The following is a 19,254-nucleotide window of genomic DNA, read 5'->3' on the forward strand; positions in this document are numbered from 1 at the left end:
AAACAAAATTGGCTGCTATTTGAATCTGATGTCTTAGGAAAAATGAATAATATCCACGAGAGAACTGCTCTTCTGTTCAGAAAATGACTCTAGGGGTTCCCTCAATGTGGTACCAAAGAAGGAAAGTAAAGAAAAAGAAGGTTGACTAAAAGAACAGTCCTCGGTGGCAAGGAGTCCTGACAGCTACACAGGAAGAAGGGCTTAGAAAAGATAGGAAGGGGCTTTTAGCACAGAGGAAGAGCCTGGTTTTTGTCAGACAGCTGAGGTAAGAGGAAAAAGATGGCCAGGATGGTAAAGAAGTTTTGAAAGACAGTGATGATCAGTATTTGATTGTCAGTGCTTCCCTGTGTACCATGTTATAATGTCTCCTCATGAAATCAAATATTTGCTGAATGTCTGTTATCTACAGAAGCCTTGGTTCAGTGAAACTGTGGTCCCTGAAGGGAGAGGAGCAGTGATCAGTAGAGGGTAATGGAAGAAATATAGCTGTAGAAGCTTTGAGCAGCTGTGGGAGACAGGTGACTTCAAAGGAACAAGATGTACAGTAAATGGGGATCTAGTGGGCATAAAACAAGTCTGCAAGGAAGAGCTGATGAGGTATCTTGGAAGACAGGAATATACTAGAGTTTACTGAGAAAATAAGGGACAGTTTCTCCAAATAGTAACAGGATCTGGTTAGACTGGGGAAGGGACCCACCTTCTAGACTTTGGAACTCTCATTACTTTCTATCCTTCAGACACAGCAACTGACCTCATCTCTCTCTCGCAGACTGATCCAGGGACTGATCAGGAAGTCTCTGATGGGACTTCTAAATTCTTCCCCTGAGGTTCCATGCTTTTTATCTCTGCAACTATCCCCTAGAATACCTAAAGCCTTTTAACCTCAGTGGTATCTCCCAGACTTTCATGATTCTGAAGACAGCTGTAACTGCCTTCTTTGCCTTGCAGGACATGTCAATGACATGAGCCTTGGAATCATCTTTACTGAGCATTAAAATATTTGTGGCACCTCTCTGTAGACCCAGCCCAGAGCACACTGTCCATTCCCCCACCTCTCCAACACCCCCCGGACACACTCACCCAGCTTCACTTGGAGCGGGGATGGTTTGTAATTCATGGCTACTGACTCACCCTCCCGGGCGTCACAGTCTCCGTCTGAGATGGAGGCGGCGGCTGGATCCTATGGGGGAGAAAGCAGAGAGAGAGGGAGTTGTTAGTACAGTGAGCACAGGGGCTGAAGCAAGCCTTCCCAACGGTCTTCTGGGTTTCTAGAAGCATTTGTTCCTGGCAGCAATCAGGCATTCAGGGAAAGAAGGCTTATCCGCGATGGGACAAAAATGGTGACCTAGGTAGAAGAGCCAAGAATTTTGGTCCCATCTACACCCAATTGGATATGTCTTTAAAGTTCTGTGTGATCCAGGCTCCCTCAGCAACACTATTTCCATAAACCCACAGAACATCCTCTCTAAACACTCATACTAGTTGCCCTGCTTCTCAGGTTGTTTTTTTTTTTTTTTTTTTTTTTTTAATGTACACTTATTAGGAAAAGTCTTTCCAGAATCTATGAGTACAATTTGGGCTAAGATCAGAGTATACTTCCTGGGACAAGCCTTCTCCCTCCATTTCACATAGTGCTAGGGTAAGTCTCTTTGCAAGATCCAGAGACTGAATTGTTCAAGACAGGCCAGACGTCAAGGCTTCAGCCACTGGATTAAAAAAAAAAAAAGTCATAGCTGGGTGCCAGTGGCTCACGCCTGCAATCCTAGTTACTCAGGAGGATGAGATTTGAGGATTGTGCCCAGTTTGGGCAGAAAAGTCTGTGAGAGTCTTGAGTTCAAGCCCTAGGACTGGTGTGCGTGCGCACACACAAACACACACACACACACACACACACACACACACACACACACACAATTCTAAATGAGGACTTCTCCAGTTTCCAGATAAGTTCCAAGAACCTGAGAGGTTGACTGAATGTGGTAAGTGAGAAATAAATAATGACAATGAGTAGATGGCTGGTTGGTTTTATGACATCTAGAGTATAGAACATTTGCTGCTACAGATGACAGGAAGGAAAGGAAGCATACATTCCATGGGTTGTCCAGGATGTGCAATCTTTTCACTCTCACTTGCCATCTCCCCACTAGTACCTTGACCTCCTGAGCTGTCCAGAGTCCTCTCTAGCCTTGCCATTCCTCCAAAATACTCTTCTTTGTTCAATAGCCAGGACCCTGGCCCATCCTTCTTCAGGTGGAAGGAGCTTTAGTCATCTTAAGTCTCCCTGAGAAGTTGGTAACCAATCCTCAATACTGACACTACCATCCTAGATGTTTTAACATTTTAACTACAGAGGAACTAGAGTCCTAAGCTTACAAAGATTACAAAGAGGATCTAAGTCTTCTGCCTCTTCTGCCTTTGTGGGTATATAAAGTAGACAGACAGGCAAGTAGAATGCCCCAGGGCTATCCTCACTGTGTCAGGTCTAGGGATCTGTGACCTAGCAAGTTGAGGATATATGACCATAATGGTTGGTGGCTTTGCTCCTTTTCAAATGAAGCTTGTCACTAAAGGAAAGGAGAAATTCCAGTATGTTTGGGGGAAGGAAGGAATCCTGGCCTTGTCTGTGTTTCTCTAGGATAACTAGCATATCCCTGGGTGGGCTATGCTGCTGCTGCTACAGTGGTTTGCAAGCTCTCAAGGGCAGAACCTGGGTCTCCATTTCTGCTCTGATACCCACTTCTTGAGGCAGGGGTGGGGGTGGGGCACGAAAGGACAGGAAGATTTGTTAAGGAAGGCAGGATGCTGTAGTACCTGCATCTTCTTTTTTTTGGGCGGGGGGGGGGGCAGTCATAGGGCTTGAACTCTGTGGCTGCACACTGTCCCTGAACAATTCAGCTCAAGGCTAGCACTCTACCACTTGAGCCACAGTGCCACTTCCAGCTTTTTCTGCTGATGTGGTGCTGAGGAATGGAAGCCAGGGCCTCATGCATGTTAGGCAAGCACTCTAACACTGAGCCACCTTCCCAGACCCCTCAGGTAACTTCTTAGGCCTTCCCAATCCATCATTTTGGGCTTAGATTCCTTGAGAGACTTCTTTTTTAAATTTTTAAAAAATTTATTTTAGTTTTTTTTGGGGGAGGGGATGTAGTTGTGGAGATGGGAGGGAAGGGATGGTAGGGGAAAAACAAAGGAGGAGGCAACAATGCTTGATAAGAAATGTACTCATTACATTGCTCATTTGATTGTAACCCTTCTGTACAGTACTTTCACAATAAAAAACCTTATTAAAATTAATTTTAGTTTTTTTTTTGTTAGCCATGGGGCTTGAACTCTGGGCCTGAACAATGTCTCTCAGCTCTTCAGCTCAAGGCTAGCACTGTGCCACTTCTGGTTTTCTGAGTGGTTAATTGGAGATAAAAGTCTCATGGACTTTCCTGCCTGGGCTGGCTTTGAACTATCCTCAGATCTCAGCCTCCTGAGTAGCTATGATTACTGGCATGAGCCACTGGCACCCGGCCTTATTTTAGCTTTTTGTGTTTGTTTGTTTATGTGGTATCAAGGAATCGAACCCAGGGCCTCATGCTTGCTAGGAGAGCACTCTACCACTAAGCCACATTCCTAGCCCTTGAGAAACTTCTTATAGACAGTATCTGTCCCCCACAGTGTGGGAGAAGCAGAAAGTCAGAGGTACTTGCATACCTCTCTGTGGCCAAATGGCCTCTTAGTTATCCACAGTAGAGTTGGACATCTGACAGATGGGCTCCAGACATTCATTTTAGGCCAGAGCAGAGTGAATCCCATGTGTGCTAGGGGAATTCTGGTACACTTTCTTTTTCTTTTTCTTTTTTTTTCCCATCATGGGGCTTGAACTCTGGGCCTAGGAGCTGTCCCTTCAGCTCAAGGCTAGTGCTCTACCATTTGAGCCATGATGCACTGCCAGTTTTTTTTTTTTTCTGTTTATGTGGTACTGAGAAATTGAACCCAGGACCTCATGCATGTGAGGCAAGCACTCTACCACTAAACCACCTTCCCAGCCCTCTAGTACACTTTCAACTCCTTCATATTCCTTTACTTTTCCTATAGTATCTGTCACATGTCATAACATACCACATCACCTTGGAAATGGCTTCCTCTCTTGGTTTCAGGATACTATGCTCCCTTGGCTTATCCCTTGCTTCTCTGACCATTATTTCTGCGTTCTTCCATGCTCTTTGTCAAATTACTCTTAGACCTCCCCTCTCTCTTCTTGAGGAAGCTTGATCTCTCCTATAGTTTGGGTTGACTCCTTTTGTGTGCTTGTCTTGGGCCTTGAACTCTGGGCCTGGGTGCTCTCACTGAACTTTGTACTCAAGGCCAGCACTCTACCACTTGCGCCAAGGCTCCACTTCCAGCTTTTATTGTGGTTAATTGGATAAGAATCTCACAGAATTTCCTGCCCAGGCTTCTTTTGAACCACATCACTCACATCTTTGCCTCCTGAGTAGCTAGGATTACAGGAATGAGCCACCAGCTCCGAACCTGAGGCTAATTTTTAAAACCAACACCCTTAGGTATTTGGGGATGACTTTTTCTTCTGAGTGCAGGTGAGTTTCTCTTCTGAGGTAAGACTCAATGGTAGTACTGGAGGAAGAATACACAAAAACTGAGCCTAGGGTATGAACTGGGAAGCTATAGACAAACACTGGTCACAGTGACCCACATGTGGCCTCAAAGGCCCACTGGGAAGTTCCTGGTAATATTTGATCCTAAGTGAAAGTGCCAAGCTTCTTGGGGTCATGAGCCAGGTTACACAGCCCTAGGATGAGAGTCCCCTGCAGAGCCCATCATTCAGAATCTTTTCCACCATGGCCAGTGGTAGAAGGCCAGTTACATGGCAAGCACAAAGATCCCTGGCCCTATACCCACAATCTCAACCCTTTATAGTGGGCCTCCTATGTGTTCTCTGAGAAAGACAGCCAATGTACTACGACCATTATATGGAACTAAAGTCAGGGAGATTAAATGCGAAATATTCATGAATAAAGTATCAGAGAGGACTCCAAGCAGAGAGAAGTGTCTGGCTCCAAGAAATCAGGGAGAATTTAAAATGCCTCTTGAGGATATCCAACAGGCGTTAGCTAGATCTGGGAACTAGAGTGGGGATTAACAAGATTGTTAATAAACACTCAGCAGAGACAGATATTGAAATGCATCTCTAATAGCAACCCATGTTTCTACAGCCATTCAGACAAATTCTCCAAAGACTGCAGAGATGATTAATAGCCTAGGTTGACTATTTCTGGGGCAGGATATGTAGGCTAATGGCCAGTATAAAGCCAATATAGCTACAGGAAAGCAAAAGTGCCAGAAGAATCCTTCAAATTAGTATGGCCTACTGATTTTCATTAAACTGTATTCTTTGAATCCTATGCTTTGGGTTGGGCTGAGTGTGAGGAGGAAATCCACCTTTATTTCACTTATATATCAGCCTTTCTGCAAGATTTTGGTTAGAGAAAAGGTTTTATTGCTCAAAAAAAGGTTGAAATCTATTGATTTAATCCATCCTGGTTTTTAAAAATGTTTTATTATGGAAAGTAGAGAAAACAATACAGTATAATTTGGAGTACCTATAATCAGCTTGTATCAATCCATTCTTTTTTATTATAAAGACATACAGAGAGGTTACAGTTATATAAGTTAGGTAAAGAGTGCATTTATTTTTGAACAATTCAGCCCATTCTTTTTTAAAATAGGAAAGCTGAGCCTGGAAGAATAGCCCAAGGTGATTGATGGAGTTAATGACCTTTTAAAGTATGCAAGTAGGGCTATAAGCAAAGGAGGCATAATGGGGTCTTGGAGCTAGAGACAGATCCTCTGGGAGGTTTCCCTGTTGTTGCAGGCCAAAGCATCAGCCTGCAGGTTAATCTCCATTTTTGCCTTCCTATTCTCAATCTGTACTCAGGAATTGTTACTAGCTAGCTGTTTTTTTTTTTTTTGGGGGGGGGGGTCTGGTCGTGGGGCCTGAACTCTGGGCCTGGGTGCTGTCCCTCAGTTCTTCAGCTCAAGGCTAGCGCTCTACCACTTGAGCCACAGCACCACTTCCCTGCTTTTTTTAGTAAGGAGCATCCCTCTTGTGGTCTGATGCTCTGGATCTATCCTGCCTATCTGTAGGTGTCTTAGATCCTAGACTACTTTTGTATCTACTGCATCACTCCAGTTACAACAAACAAAACCAGCTAGCTAGGGCTGGGAAGGTAGCTCAGTGGTAGAGCGCTTGCCTTGCATGCTGAAGGCCCTGGGTTCGATTCCTCAGCACCACATAAGCAAAAAGAAAAAAGCTGGAAGTGGTGCTGTGGCTCAAGTGGTAGAGCGCTAGCCTTGAGCTGAAGAGCTGAGGGACAGCACCCAGGATGTGGGGAAAACAGATAACATGGAGGCAGAAAGGCTAGTAGAAAATTAAGGGAGTTCATTCATTAAAGGAAGGAGTGAATACTAAGGAGTTGAGAAGGACATCTAATAATGGCCAGAGTGGTAGGAGTTCATACTGTGTGGATCCAAGCTACAATCCTTATCTTTTATAGGCCACAGTCAGGGGCATGAAAATGCTCTCCATGGTGCTGAACAATCCTGGCTGTGTCAGTGGCCTGGGCCTGGTTGACTCAGAGTAGAGGCATGATTCAATTTTAACTTCCCACAGGGGAAGGTAACCTCTGCCTTCACCTATAAGCATTCACAGGAAAATAAAAATTGAAATGGATTTTGAATGAGGTATGAAGAAGGAAAGTGTACATAGCAGCATCATCTAGACTTTATTTACAAAATACATGAATTTTTCTATAGCTTTAGAGGAAGTTGAGGAAGGAAATTCTGAGTCGGTAAATGCTAAATAGCTACTTTTGGCATAGAATAATGTCTTTATTCAGTCTCTCTGGGTGAAGTCATGAAATAGGATAGTCAGAATATTAGAAAGCAGGAAGCAAGATCAGGAAGGATAGTGCTGATAAGAAAATGGGAAATCAGGAGTGATTTGGAGCTCAGGATAGGTGGGTGTGGCAAGATAGGACACCAAGAACCATCTCTTATACTTCATCCAGTAGCTCAGAAACTACCTGGGGCTGTGATCTTCCTGTTCAGGGCTATGGTACTCCTTGGAAATAATCTTTTAGCAATAGGTAGGAATATATTTAAAGAGTAAATACAGAAGCCAGGCATTTTAAGTGGTTCAAATCTGAAATCCCATCACTTAAGAGGATGAGTCAGGAAGATCACAAGTTTGAGGTTAGCCTAGGCTACATAGAAAGTTCAAGGCAAGCCTGGATTATAACAGGAGATACTGTTCAAAAAATCCCAAAAAGGGCTGGGAAGGTGGCTCAGTGGTAGAGTGCTTGCCTTGCATGCATGAGGCCCTGGGTTCGATTCCTCAGCACCACATAAGCAAAAAGAAAAAAGCCAGAAGTGGCGCTGTGGCTCAAGTGGTAGAGCGCTAACCTTGAGCTGAAGAGCTGAGGGACAGTGCCCAAGCCGAGAGTTCAGGCCCCATGACTGGACCAAAAAAAAAAAAAAAAATCCCAAAAACTTCCAGAGGAAATCTATCAAATACACTACAGCTTCACTGGGTGCCACAGTAAGGAGGAAAAAACCTTACCTCTAAGAATATCCAATAGTGACACTATTCTCTGCAAATAGTTGTGCATCTAGACTTTAAGACATTCCCATCTATCTCTGACTCTACACATCACCATGAGAACTATTTGGCCAATGATAGCTCTTATTCTTTTATTCTTATGACCTAAAACTCGTATCTCAATATATTGGCTTTTACCTGAGTACTGTTGTTGGTTAGGTCCTGCTTTTATTTCCAATTTTTCTCTCTAAGAGTTGTCTCAGTGCCAGTCAGGTGACTAGGACTTCTACCTTTAAGATCCTTAGGGGCTCCACTTACAGGAAACAAGTAAAGACTTCTTATAGGTAAGGTTTTAGGGAGAGATCTGTAAATCATAAGGGAGACAATTTCTCCAAATGTTAGTGCTCTTAAAAAGAGGGGAAAAGAACAGGAAAGCTGGAGACAGTTTATGAAGTCTGAGTTTGGGAGTGAGGCTAGCTCTAGGAGGCTCCTTTCATCAGTTTACATCGCTCTAGTTTTCTAGATTTTTCTCTAGTAAGGACTCAATTCAAGTAAAGTGAACATGTTGACTCCCCAATCTTTCCAGCTCTTGACTACATGTTAGTAATAGAAGCAGAGGAAAGCACTTTTTTTTGGTTGGTCATGGGGCTCGAAGTCAGGGGCAGGGCACTGTCCCTGAGCTTTTTTTGCTCAAGGCTAGCACTGTACCACTTTTAGCCACAACACCACTCCTGGTTTTCTCATTGTTAATTGGGGGTAAGAGTCTCACAGACTTTCCTGTCTGGGCTGGCTTTGAATCATGATCCTCAGATCTCAAGTTCCTAAGTAGCTAGGATTACAGGTGTGAATCACCACAGGCACTCAGCTTTGTATTATTTCTTTACAAGGACAAAAAACACACTACTGCAAAATATTTGGGACAAATATTTGAGGTAATGCAAAGTTCATACAGACACACAGAGTGAGAAGAATTCTCATGCTAGAAGTAAATTTTGTGAGTAGTTGAGGATTGTGTGAGTGTGGGTATGCGCACGTGTGCATACACATACACGCAAGCACGCACGCACGCACGCACGCACACACACACACACACACACACACACACACACACACACACATTGGTACTGACGCTTGAAATCAGGGCCTTACATTCTTGCTTGGCTTTTTTTGCTCAAAGCTGGATGTTCTACCACTTGAGCTACATCTCCACTTCTTGCTTTTTACTTTTGTTTTGTTTTGGTCAGTCATTGGGCTTGAACTTGGCCTTGGCACTATTCCTAAGGTTTTTTTTTGGGGGGGGGAGGGGATTGTTCAAGGTTAGTACTCTACCACTTTGAGCCACTTCTGGGTTTTAGGTGGTTAATTGGAGATAAGAGTCTCACAAACATTCTTCCCCAGGCTGGTTTTGAACCTTACCCTCAGATATCAACCTCTTGAGTAGCTAGGATTACAGGTGTGAGTCACCAGTGCCCAGTTTTAGCTTTTTACTTTTTAATTCGAGATAAGACTCTCTCAAATTTGTTGGCTGGCTTGGAATCATGATCTCTAGTCAGATTTCTAAGTAGTTATGATTATATGCATTAAGCCACCAGCTCAGCTAGCTGAGGATTTTTTTCTCTTTAAGTGCTTCTAGAATAAAATCCATTGCCAAACACATATACCACCAAGTTGTAGCTTCATCATTGTTTTAATTAACTTATGCTATGAGGGGATTTCATAGTTATGTTTTTTCATAGTTATGTTTTACATAATTTTTTTTTTGGGGTCCGGTCGTGGGGCCTGAACTCTGGGCCTGGGCGCTGTCCCTGTGCTCTTCAGCTCAAGGCTAGTGCTCTACCACTTGAGCCACAGAGCTACTCATAGTTATGTTTTATGGTTACATTTCTATAAATGTTTATATATGCTCCAATCCCACCTCTTATTATGTTCCCAAGTCTTAGTAACTTTATGGTACCTGTCATTAGAACCAAAATGGATGAGGGTGCTGCTCACGACAGACTAGTAACTTCAGCCATGACAAGTTTAATACATTTTCTCTTATTAATATTGCATGCTAAGTTTTAAAAATCATCTTTAATTTTATCACCTTGAAATGACCTCTGTTAATATTCTAGTGTATTTAGTCTTTGTACATACTATGGTTAGCAAGACTCTGGGTTTTCTCTTCTCTGAGAGCTGGTTCAATTCTCATCTTCATGGTCAAGGGTGGACCTTCAGAGTTCTGCCCTTTTGGATATATATTTGAGCCAGGCAGAGTCAACCAGTATCTCCTCCCAGAATTGGGAAGTGGGGCTAAGAGGAGATGCGAAGTTTAGACTGTGGGGCTTTGACCAGCAGAGAAAAATTGTGAGTAAGGAAAAAAGAATAAAGTTGATATCTGAGAGAGAGAGAGTGCTTCTTAGTAGTATTATAGTTCTAAAGCCTACACTACCCTTCAAAGATTTGACTGCATGCTGCCCTTTGACTCTGAAGGAATTTGGGACTTTGGGGTATTAAGTCAGTAGGAAAGCAATGTCTAGCATGCATGTGGCTTGGGTTGAATTCCAGAATCTTTATAGGCTATTTCCCTTTTTAACTTTAACTAGATTCAACTGTAACCAGAAAGCACTAACATAGATACACAGAACAGTTAAAGAAAAAAATACAGTATTCTATTCTGTATTAAAAAATACGATCAGGATATAATCAGTTTTCCATACTCTTAAATAGTTGGTATAACTATTAGTTAATGGCTGTATAATATTCACAGAGAGGATGTACAATAATTTCATATCTTTAGGTTGACATTCAGGCTGTTTGCAATTTTTCACTATTATAAATGATGACACACTGAAATACACTTAGAATCATTCCACAAATGAAGTGGAATTAATAAGTAAAAAGGCAGGAATGTTTTTTAAGATTCTTAATATGCATTGTGAAATGTTTCCCCAAAGGATTATTGCAATTTACAATGCCCTTAGTAATAACTGAGAGTAGGGCTGGGTTTTAATATTTTACTTTTCACTGTGTGCCAGTGAATCTCAGGCCATCAGTCCTATCCATCAAATTCTAAGAGCTCTCTGCTCTAGTCCTCATTTACCTGGTTCTCTCTGGGTAATCTTTCAAAGAACAGAATTTCCCCTGGGCATCACCTGCTAGACAAAATACTCCTGACTTAAGGCCACCAATGAAGAAAAAAAGGAGGATAGACAGTCATATGGAAGCTTGAGAAGGGCTCTAAGTGGTGTGCCTGGCAGCTGGCCACCATGCTTTAGCCAGTCCTCATTTATGCCAGCATATCAGCCACAGAAACCATGACTGAAATGGCAGAGCAGGGAGCAAACCTCACAGTATGTGTCCCTTGCTTTCAGACTTGGCTAGGAGAACTAGCCAAAAATGTCCATGGAAGTATCTAGAGTAGAAGCTCCTACTCTTGTATCTATTATTTAGTTTTCAGAATTAGCTATCCAAAAAGAGGGAGAGGAAAAAAATGACACCAAGTATGATGCTAATAGTGACATTCATTTTCAAAATTTTATTTATTTGTTCTTGGTAGTAGTAGGGTTGGAATTTGTACTTGTTAGGAAAATGTTCTGCCACTTGCATCATGCCCTCAGCATGTGTTTTAATGTGTGTGTGTGTGTGTGTGTGTGTGTGTGTGTGTGTGTGTGTGTGTGCGCGCGCACGCGCGCACGTGCATGTGTGCGCCAGCTTTAGTGTTTGAACTTAGGGCTTTATGCTTGCTCAGTTTGCATTCTACCACTTGAGCTACACCTCCAGTTGGAAATCATTAGTTTTTGAGGACTTTTTTTTCCATGGGCTGGTTTCAAACCACAATCTTCTAGATCTCAGCATCCTGAGTAGCTAGGATTACAGGCACCAGCCACTAGCACCCAGTTTAGTTTTTTTTTTTTTTCAGATAGGATCTTACATTTTTGCCTAGGATGTTCCAGACCAAAAACCACACACACACACACACACACACACACACACACACACACACACACACACACACACACACGTATTTATATATATGTGGGATGACAGCCATACATAGCCATACATCATGCCCAGCTCATTGGTTGAAGGGGAGGGGGTCTCCCTAACTTTTGCTTTAGCTGGTCTCTAACCAGAATCCTCCTGATCTCCACTTCTGAGTAACTAGAACAACTGGCATGATCTCCTATGCCTAGCCCCTGCTTTAGTTTTTTTGGGCAGTCTTGCTATTAACCCAGGCTGGCCTGGAACTCTGTGCTCAGCCCAGCTTCAAACTACATCTTCCTGCTTCAGCCTTCCAAATGTTGAAATTACAGGCATATATCACCAAGCTAAGAATGGAATTTGTTTTTGAAAAAGAAAGACAAGGAACTAGTGAATTTTAACCACACTTTAGAATACCTTATGTTTGTCCCAGACTGATTCTCTGTAATTCATTCTCACTTCCACTTACCTGGATACCCTGTAATCAGAGCCTTTGTTTGGGAGATAGCACAAATGTTTCAACTCAGGGCCATCCACTGTAGCAGCTGTGGCTTGGGGAAAGCATGCACATAAGGCTCAGAAGAAAGCTTCATGTCCCAGGAGATAAAAGCCAGAAGCTGAGAAAACCTGGTTCCTTCTGAGAAGCCTGGCTTGGCCTACCCCTGACCCTTATCCCTTCCCTTAATATCATGCCCTAAGCAAGATGTTGAGGAGGATCCTACCTTCAGAATGTATCCTTATGAAAGATCAGACACAGGTCTTAACTTAGTCTTGTGATCTACAAAATTTGTGAATTCCACATCATTATCACTTGAGAAAGCCCAAGCCGGGCGCTGGTGGCTCACGCCTGTAATCCTAGCTACTCAGGAGGCTGAGATCTGAGGATTGCAGTTCAAAGCCAGCCCAGGCAGGAGAGACCACGAGACTCCTATCTCCAATAAACCATCAGAAAACCAGAAGTGGCGCTGTAGCTCAAGTGGTAGAGCACTGGCCTTGAGCTGAAGAGCTGAGGGACAGTGCCCAGGCCCAGAGTTCAAGCCCCACGACTGACCAAAAAAAAAAAAAAAAAGAGAAAGCCCATCTTTTCTGGGGGAGGGAGAGGGAGAGGAGCATATGCATCAACTTATTTAATTATCGAGAGATACAATTACCTCATATAGTGGTTGTGAGAAGTTGGAAATTGAGGAAAACCATTTCTCTTAATGAAGAGAGGAATGAAGGTAAAAAATTCTTTAAGAATAAATCACTTTGAGCTGAAGAGCTCAGAGACAGTGCCCAGGCCCAGAGTTCAAGCTCCACGACCAAAAGAAACTCCAAAAACAAAAAACAAAACAAAACACACACACACACAAAATCTCCAAAAACAAACAAACAAACAAAAAGAGGGGCTGGGAAGTTGGCTCAGCAGTAGAGTGCTTGCCTTGCACACATGAGGCCCTGGGTTTGAAAAAGCTGGAAAAAAGCAGAAAAAGCCGGAAGTGGTACTGTGGCTCAAGTGGTAGAGCACTAGCCTTGAGCTGAAGAGCTGAGGGACAGCACCTGGGCCCAGAGTTCAAGCCCCACGACCAACAAAAAAAAAAAAAAAAAAGAAAAGAAAAGAAAAGAAAAAAGAAAGGAAGAAAGAAAAAAGAAAAAAAATCATCAATGGTTAAATGGAAAATTTTACGTTTTGTGTATTTTACAATAAAAAATTTACTAGCAGGACCTAGGCAGGAAAAGATAGTGTGAAGGTGGGCAGAAGAGAAGTAATCCCTTTTTTAAAAGAAACCTCAGCTTGGGCTGGGAAGGTGGCTCAGTGGTAGAGTGTTTGCCTCGCATGCATGAGCCCCTGGGTTCGATTCCTCAGCACCACATACACGGTAAAAGCCAGAAGTGGCACTGTGGCTAGTACTCTAGCACTGGTAGAGTACTAGCCTTGAGCTGAAGAGTTGAGGGACAGTGCCCAGGCCCAGAGTTAAAGCTCCAGGACCAAAACAAAAACAAACAAATTAAAAAAAAGAAACCTCAGCTTTAGCTAACAGATTTCTGGAGATGAGCCTTTTGTAGAAGAGAGGATGTGACTCAAGGTCAAGGGAGCTGGAAGACTCTAGGATTTGGGGATGGGTTTCTGAGAGCCTTCTATGTAGGATGCCCCTTAGGGCCCAGAAGGCAGAAGAGGAACCAGTCTTTCAAGGATATAGAGTTTAGAGAGAAAGTCCAGAAGATCTTTCAGTTTCTTTCCAAGATGTAGATTCTAGCTCTTTAAGAGCTCCAACTGACCCAGGCAGGGAGTTGTTCAGAACAATTTTCTGTGGTTCTTCTGGATTTCAGCAAATCGTTAATATTGCTTGAACATCTGGTATATGTACAGCCATGGTGCTACAGGTTTTATCTATTTATATTACCTGGTTTAAGCCTCCCCTGAACAAAAGCAAGGCAAAAACCATTCTCATATTATAATTAATGACCTAATTTGCAGCAAGTATTAATGTTCAAAGACACAACTTGAAGGCAATTGAATCTATTTTTCTCATCCTACCTTTGTTCCTTGTCAGAGACACTGGATGAAATCCTAAGATTAATATCACATCAGAACTTACACAGCTACACAGTGGTGAGATTGTTGTTTTGCAAAGCAGTCACCTGGAAGGCTGGTACCTATCTGTGTCTTTAATACTAAGCACATACTTAAAGCCATTCTTTGGAAAATGGCATGGATGCTTTCTGATCACCAACTTCCTGCTCAATGAGTTTTTCATAGGAAGGAAATATTGGAGCCACTGAAGCAGTCAATAACTCATGATGGAAAGAGAGAGAGACTGGTAGGAAGCAGAAAGAAATAGCATTGGGAACAGAGAATGCTGAACCCAGAAGAGCAAAGCAGAGGGCAGTGCAGGACAAGTAAAGGGGTCTCAGACACCACATTCAGTTCTGGTGCAACATTTTAGGGACATCTATATTCTAGGCATGGAGCTGAGTGCTGAGCCTATAAGGATTATACTGTAGCTGCTTATGAACAGTTCATAGATCAGCAAGTGAGGAAAATTAGTACGCAGATAATTTTAACAACATGCTAAGGCTATGATTGAAGTTTGAACAGCATTGTAAAGGCACAGCATGGATGTACCTATCCCACTATAGGAAATTAAGGAAGACTTCTACAAAGAAAGCTCAAGAATGAAGAATGAGTAGGAAGGAGAGAGAGGCAGGAAGAGAAAAGAGTGGGGAGAAAGATGTACATGATTATATAGTAGGATTAACTCAATTTCGCTAGAATATTCAAGGTTAGGAGGTGATGAGACTAGAATGAGAAAGGCTTACAATCATGAAGGGGTTTATAAATCATGCTTGGGGCTTTAACTGGAATAGCAGGGAGTCACTGAAGGATTTTCTACCTAATGTCAGATTTATACCAGCAGATCTGTCAGGGAGTAATGTCAAGAGAATGGGTAGGGATGATTAAACTGGAGGCTGGGAGACCGGAGAAGACTCATTCCAAGAGGTGATAAGAGCTTGAAAAAAGGTAGCACTGGGCTCAGTGGTAGAGTGCTTGCCTAGCATGCATGAAGCCCTGGGTTCAATTCATCAGTACCACATAAGCAGAAAAAGCTGGAAGTGATGCTGTGGCTCAAATGGTAGAGTGCTAGCCTTGAGCTAAAGAGCTGAGGGGCAGCTCCCAGGCCCAGAGTTCAGACTCTACAACTGACAAAAAACAAAACAAAACAAAACAACCAAGAGGTAGCACTGTGGGGTTGGAAAGGGTAATGAAGAGGAAAAACACATCGAGGTCAAGCTGGTGGGACTTAGTGGTTGATTGAGACTGGGTTTGAGGAAAAAAATCTAGGTACAAATGAATCCAGGCTCTCTCCTGATTGGGTGTTTTGTGATGCCACAAGCAAGATTAAAAAGGAAAAAGGAGTAGGTTTTAATGACTTTATTGTGCAGGAGTATGTATATTTCTAAAAATATAAGGGCTAGAGGAAAATCTTTTGGAACACCACCACTGAAGAGGTTCAGAAGACTGATAGCTATGGTCAGAAGGGCAGGGGATCAGGGAAAGATGAATTAAGGATGTTTGGGAATAACAGTGTTTTGAGAAGAACAGTGAAAGATAAGAAGGAACAAGAACTAGAATTCTGAAGGTGCTCTTGTTATATGACAAGAAAGACTGGCAGAGAGGCTGATGGGAAAGGGCCAGCTGTCTGAAGGTATCAAAAAAAGAGATCCCAAGACACATTGTTCTTCGATTTGCTGATGTTTCAGCAAAAACTTTATTTTTATTTTTAACAATTCTAGGTCTGCCTTTGAAGGCTAGAGACTTCCCACAGAGGAAGCTCTCCTATAGAGAAGTCCAGTCATGGTCCAGAGATCATGGTAGTTTCTTCAGCGGCTGTTGCTCTTAGCAAGTATTGCTGAAGGCAAGGAAAGCTAAGCAGACTCTGACACCCAGAAGCAACTAGTGGGGTAGTTATGTGCCCCAAGTTCTAAATGCACCAGACATAGCCTTGGGCCAGTCTCCCTAAACGGGGCAAAAAGAAGCAAAGTTCTTATGTTTCTACTATTTGGGCCAGACGACCAGCATTTAGTTAACCAGGAATAGCCTGGGGATACAGGACAGACAGGGGAGCAGTCCCAACCCACCAACTGTAAACGACCAGCTGGAAGCTTAGACTTGGAACTTATACTCTGTTGTGTGGTGGTCATGATACAAAAGTAAAAATAAAAAAATCACTTGACATTATTAATTTGTCTTTGAGTGAGTAGCCATTATGCCAGAAAAGTTTTAAAAAATGTGCATCTACCTTATAGAACTAATATATGCTAATGAAAATAATATATACCTATAGTTAAGGGTAGATCTTTGTTTTTCCATCTCTTCATTCAAACATTGTAGTGAACAGGGCATAGTGATGCAAGAAAGGCAGGAATATACTGGGACAGTATATGTCTGACAACTTCAATGAGACTGAACTGACTTCTCTCAAATCCTTGATCTTGGGGACCTAATGAATTTTTAAAAACAAAAGCATGTTTTGGACATGAACAGCTTGAGTTTGTAGTTACAAAAATAGATCTTGTGGATACTGCCATAGTTGAATGAGTATATTATGCTATTTGATACATGTGAAATAACCCAATAAGTTTTTTTTTTTTTTTGCTATGATAAGGAATGATTGAGAGTTAAATCTTGGTTACAATTAAAAAGGAAACTTCAAAAGTAACTATGATCCCTGGCAGGGAAACAATACTTTCTCTTTGCCTACTCTAGTCAGAGAGTGAGTTTCAAGGAAGTACATCTAAGCTTCAAGGGAATACAGAATAGTCATTTTCAGAAATATTTTAGCTTTTAAATGGACAATTTCATAGGCAGTAGGAACCTGCCTTTTCATGTTATAACTTCCATTTCCCCCCTCCTCCTTCTATCTTACATTTCAGTGAAAACCTCTGAAGTGTTAGATTATTGATCATTTTAATCTATTCAGATGTTTAGAATAATTTTCAGCACCTTATTAAATTTAGATGCAACCAAGACAAGTTCTCCTGTTATAAACAATGGTCTATCTGGGGGTTTCCTGAATGGTAGTCTATAGTAGACCCTGGGCTGCTGTGGATTCTGAATTTTGCATCCCCACTCCCTCTGGCCCAGCTCCAGCCAGCTGCAAATTGTCTGGATCGAGCTGTTTCGACACGCTGATGTTATCAGCCTTACGGTGCCTGGAGCACACAGATAGGAACAGGCAATGGCGCCGTCTCAGCGGACATAGTAATGTAATTTAGTTTCTGAAATCCAAGTATAAAATCTTGAAAGCTGATTTTTTTAATCTACATCAGGAAGGGTGTGTGTGTGTGTGTGTGTGTGTGTATGTGTGTGTGTGTGTGTATGTGTGTGTGTGTGTGTAATTCCCACAGAACCATCTAAATAGGGAAATGGCTTCTGTCATGTATTAATAAATAGTTCAAAGCATAGAGAAATATACAGAGAGGATTTATAGGGAAAATAAGTGCCTCCTTCTTTGTCCCTCTGAGCTGTGCTGCTAGATGAGAACAAGTGAGGGCCACTCTAGTGAGATTTCCAAGCCAGGGCTAGGAGTGCTTCTTCTTGATATTCCTTAGTCTTCTGTGCTAGAAAGATAGAACAGGTATCCATGTGGTCCGAGAGTCATGCCATGGAAATCTGAGTGGACCTCAGTCAGCAGCTTCTTTACAAAGAAATTACTAAGAATAGTGGCAAAGAATCAGTTGCTTATATTCTCTCCCATCTCCCCAAACTCATCTTGTGCCACTCTTCCCTGGACCTACTGCATTTGCATCACTGATCTTCTTTATTCCAAATGGCACAGAAAAATCTTTCAACCTCATGGTCTCCTTCTTCTGAGATCTTATTTATCTTTCAGGTCTCAGCTGACACCTTTCTTTTTTGAGCTGGTACTGAGGCTTAAATTCAAGGCCTCAGACACTTGCTCAGGTTGTCCCCTCATTCATGGCTGGCACTCTGTTATTTGAGTCATGCTTATAGTTCCAGCTTTTTGCTGGTTAACTGGAGATAAGAGTCTGGATTTGTCTGCCTGGCTGGTTCGATCCTTAATCTTCAGACCTCAGTTTCCTTGAGTAGCTAGGGTTATAGGCACGACCTCCAGTGACCAGCTCATGTCACCTCTTTAAGGAAGCTTCCCGTGGATGCTAGGCTAGTTTAGATCTCTTTATAATATGCTCTCATATCCCACACATTTTAAACACACATATCAAATATTTATTAGATAATTATTTGTATAATTATGTTTAATAAATGTTCATTAAGATAGGGACTATGTCTCTTTCCATGATGTCTCTCCAGTGTCTAGCTTAAAGAATTAAAGGCTATAATCTGGTAGCAGACAAATAATGTCCTCTATATGGCTTGAAGGCAGAGCAAAGGTCTTTTTGTAAAAGAGAGGCAGCAAAAGGCTGGTGGTCTACCAGGCTGTGTCAGGGCCTTGTCTAATGGTGTCTCTGAAGATGCTGCATTGTGGGTCCTTTTAGGAAGCTTCTTCTGTGTAGGCCTTTGGCCAGGGGCTGAAAGAACTCCTTCCAGGAAATTATTCTGGGGAGCAAAGTAGGAGTTACTCAAACACTCATTCACTTATTTATCTGGAGGGCCAAAGCAGCAACTCAACTCTAGATCATCTTCTCATGGGAACTAACCACCAGCTAAATTGACAGACTTCTTTGTTACTTAAGGACCAGGATCAGCTATTTGCTTGCAGATATTTACTTATACAATGAAATGATTAAAGCTTAATTCTTACTGTAGTGTTTTAGAGGAGCAGGAAACCAGCTTGGACTCAAGATTATCAGAAAACCCTGTGGAGAAAGATAGGGATGAGGCTGCTCTGATTCTGTTCAAAGTGCTTTCTGACAATTTGGGGCTTGCATCCATGTTTACCAGGCAGTGAAGTCACCCAAGGCAGGAAAGCTGTTAGGAGCTCAGATATTAAGGCAGGGAAACTATGAACAAAAATGCAAGAAACTTCCCAGAACAGTAAACACATCCCCTGGCTAGAGAGCAATGCTTATGGATTTCAACTTGTTTGTGAAGTATAACTGAGAGTCCAGACAGGTCTTTTCACTCTCTGAGAGCCCAGGTCTGTTGTTATTCAGGCCCTGAGATCCCAGAAAGAGCCTTTGGGGCAGGAAGAAAGTGAGTTGTCTCAGGTCAGTGCCAGATGGCA

General features: G+C 42.4%; 1 protein-coding gene across 4 annotated transcripts in view; it reads right to left on the bottom strand.

The window, feature by feature from the left end:
- Fam219a (family with sequence similarity 219 member A) overlaps nucleotides 1-19,254 on the bottom strand; it is a 55,418-nt gene that overhangs the window by 6,037 nt on the left and 30,127 nt on the right. For 2 of the 4 annotated variants that reach the window (XM_070009015.1, XM_070009009.1), the window contains exon 2: nucleotides 1,132-1,180. In XM_070009015.1, the coding sequence (XP_069865116.1) occupies nucleotides 1,132-1,180 (49 nt within the window). Of the gene's footprint in view, nucleotides 1-1,080; nucleotides 1,181-19,254 lie in introns of all 4 variants that reach the window. The other 2 variants (XM_070009001.1, XM_070008991.1) reach the window with 1 other exon arrangement.

The sequence above is a fragment of the Dipodomys merriami genome, unplaced genomic scaffold (genome assembly GCF_024711535.1).
Source record: "Dipodomys merriami isolate MVZ:Mamm:240054 unplaced genomic scaffold, mDipMer1.0.p SCAF_11, whole genome shotgun sequence".
Classification (NCBI taxonomy): domain Eukaryota; kingdom Metazoa; phylum Chordata; class Mammalia; order Rodentia; family Heteromyidae; genus Dipodomys; species Dipodomys merriami.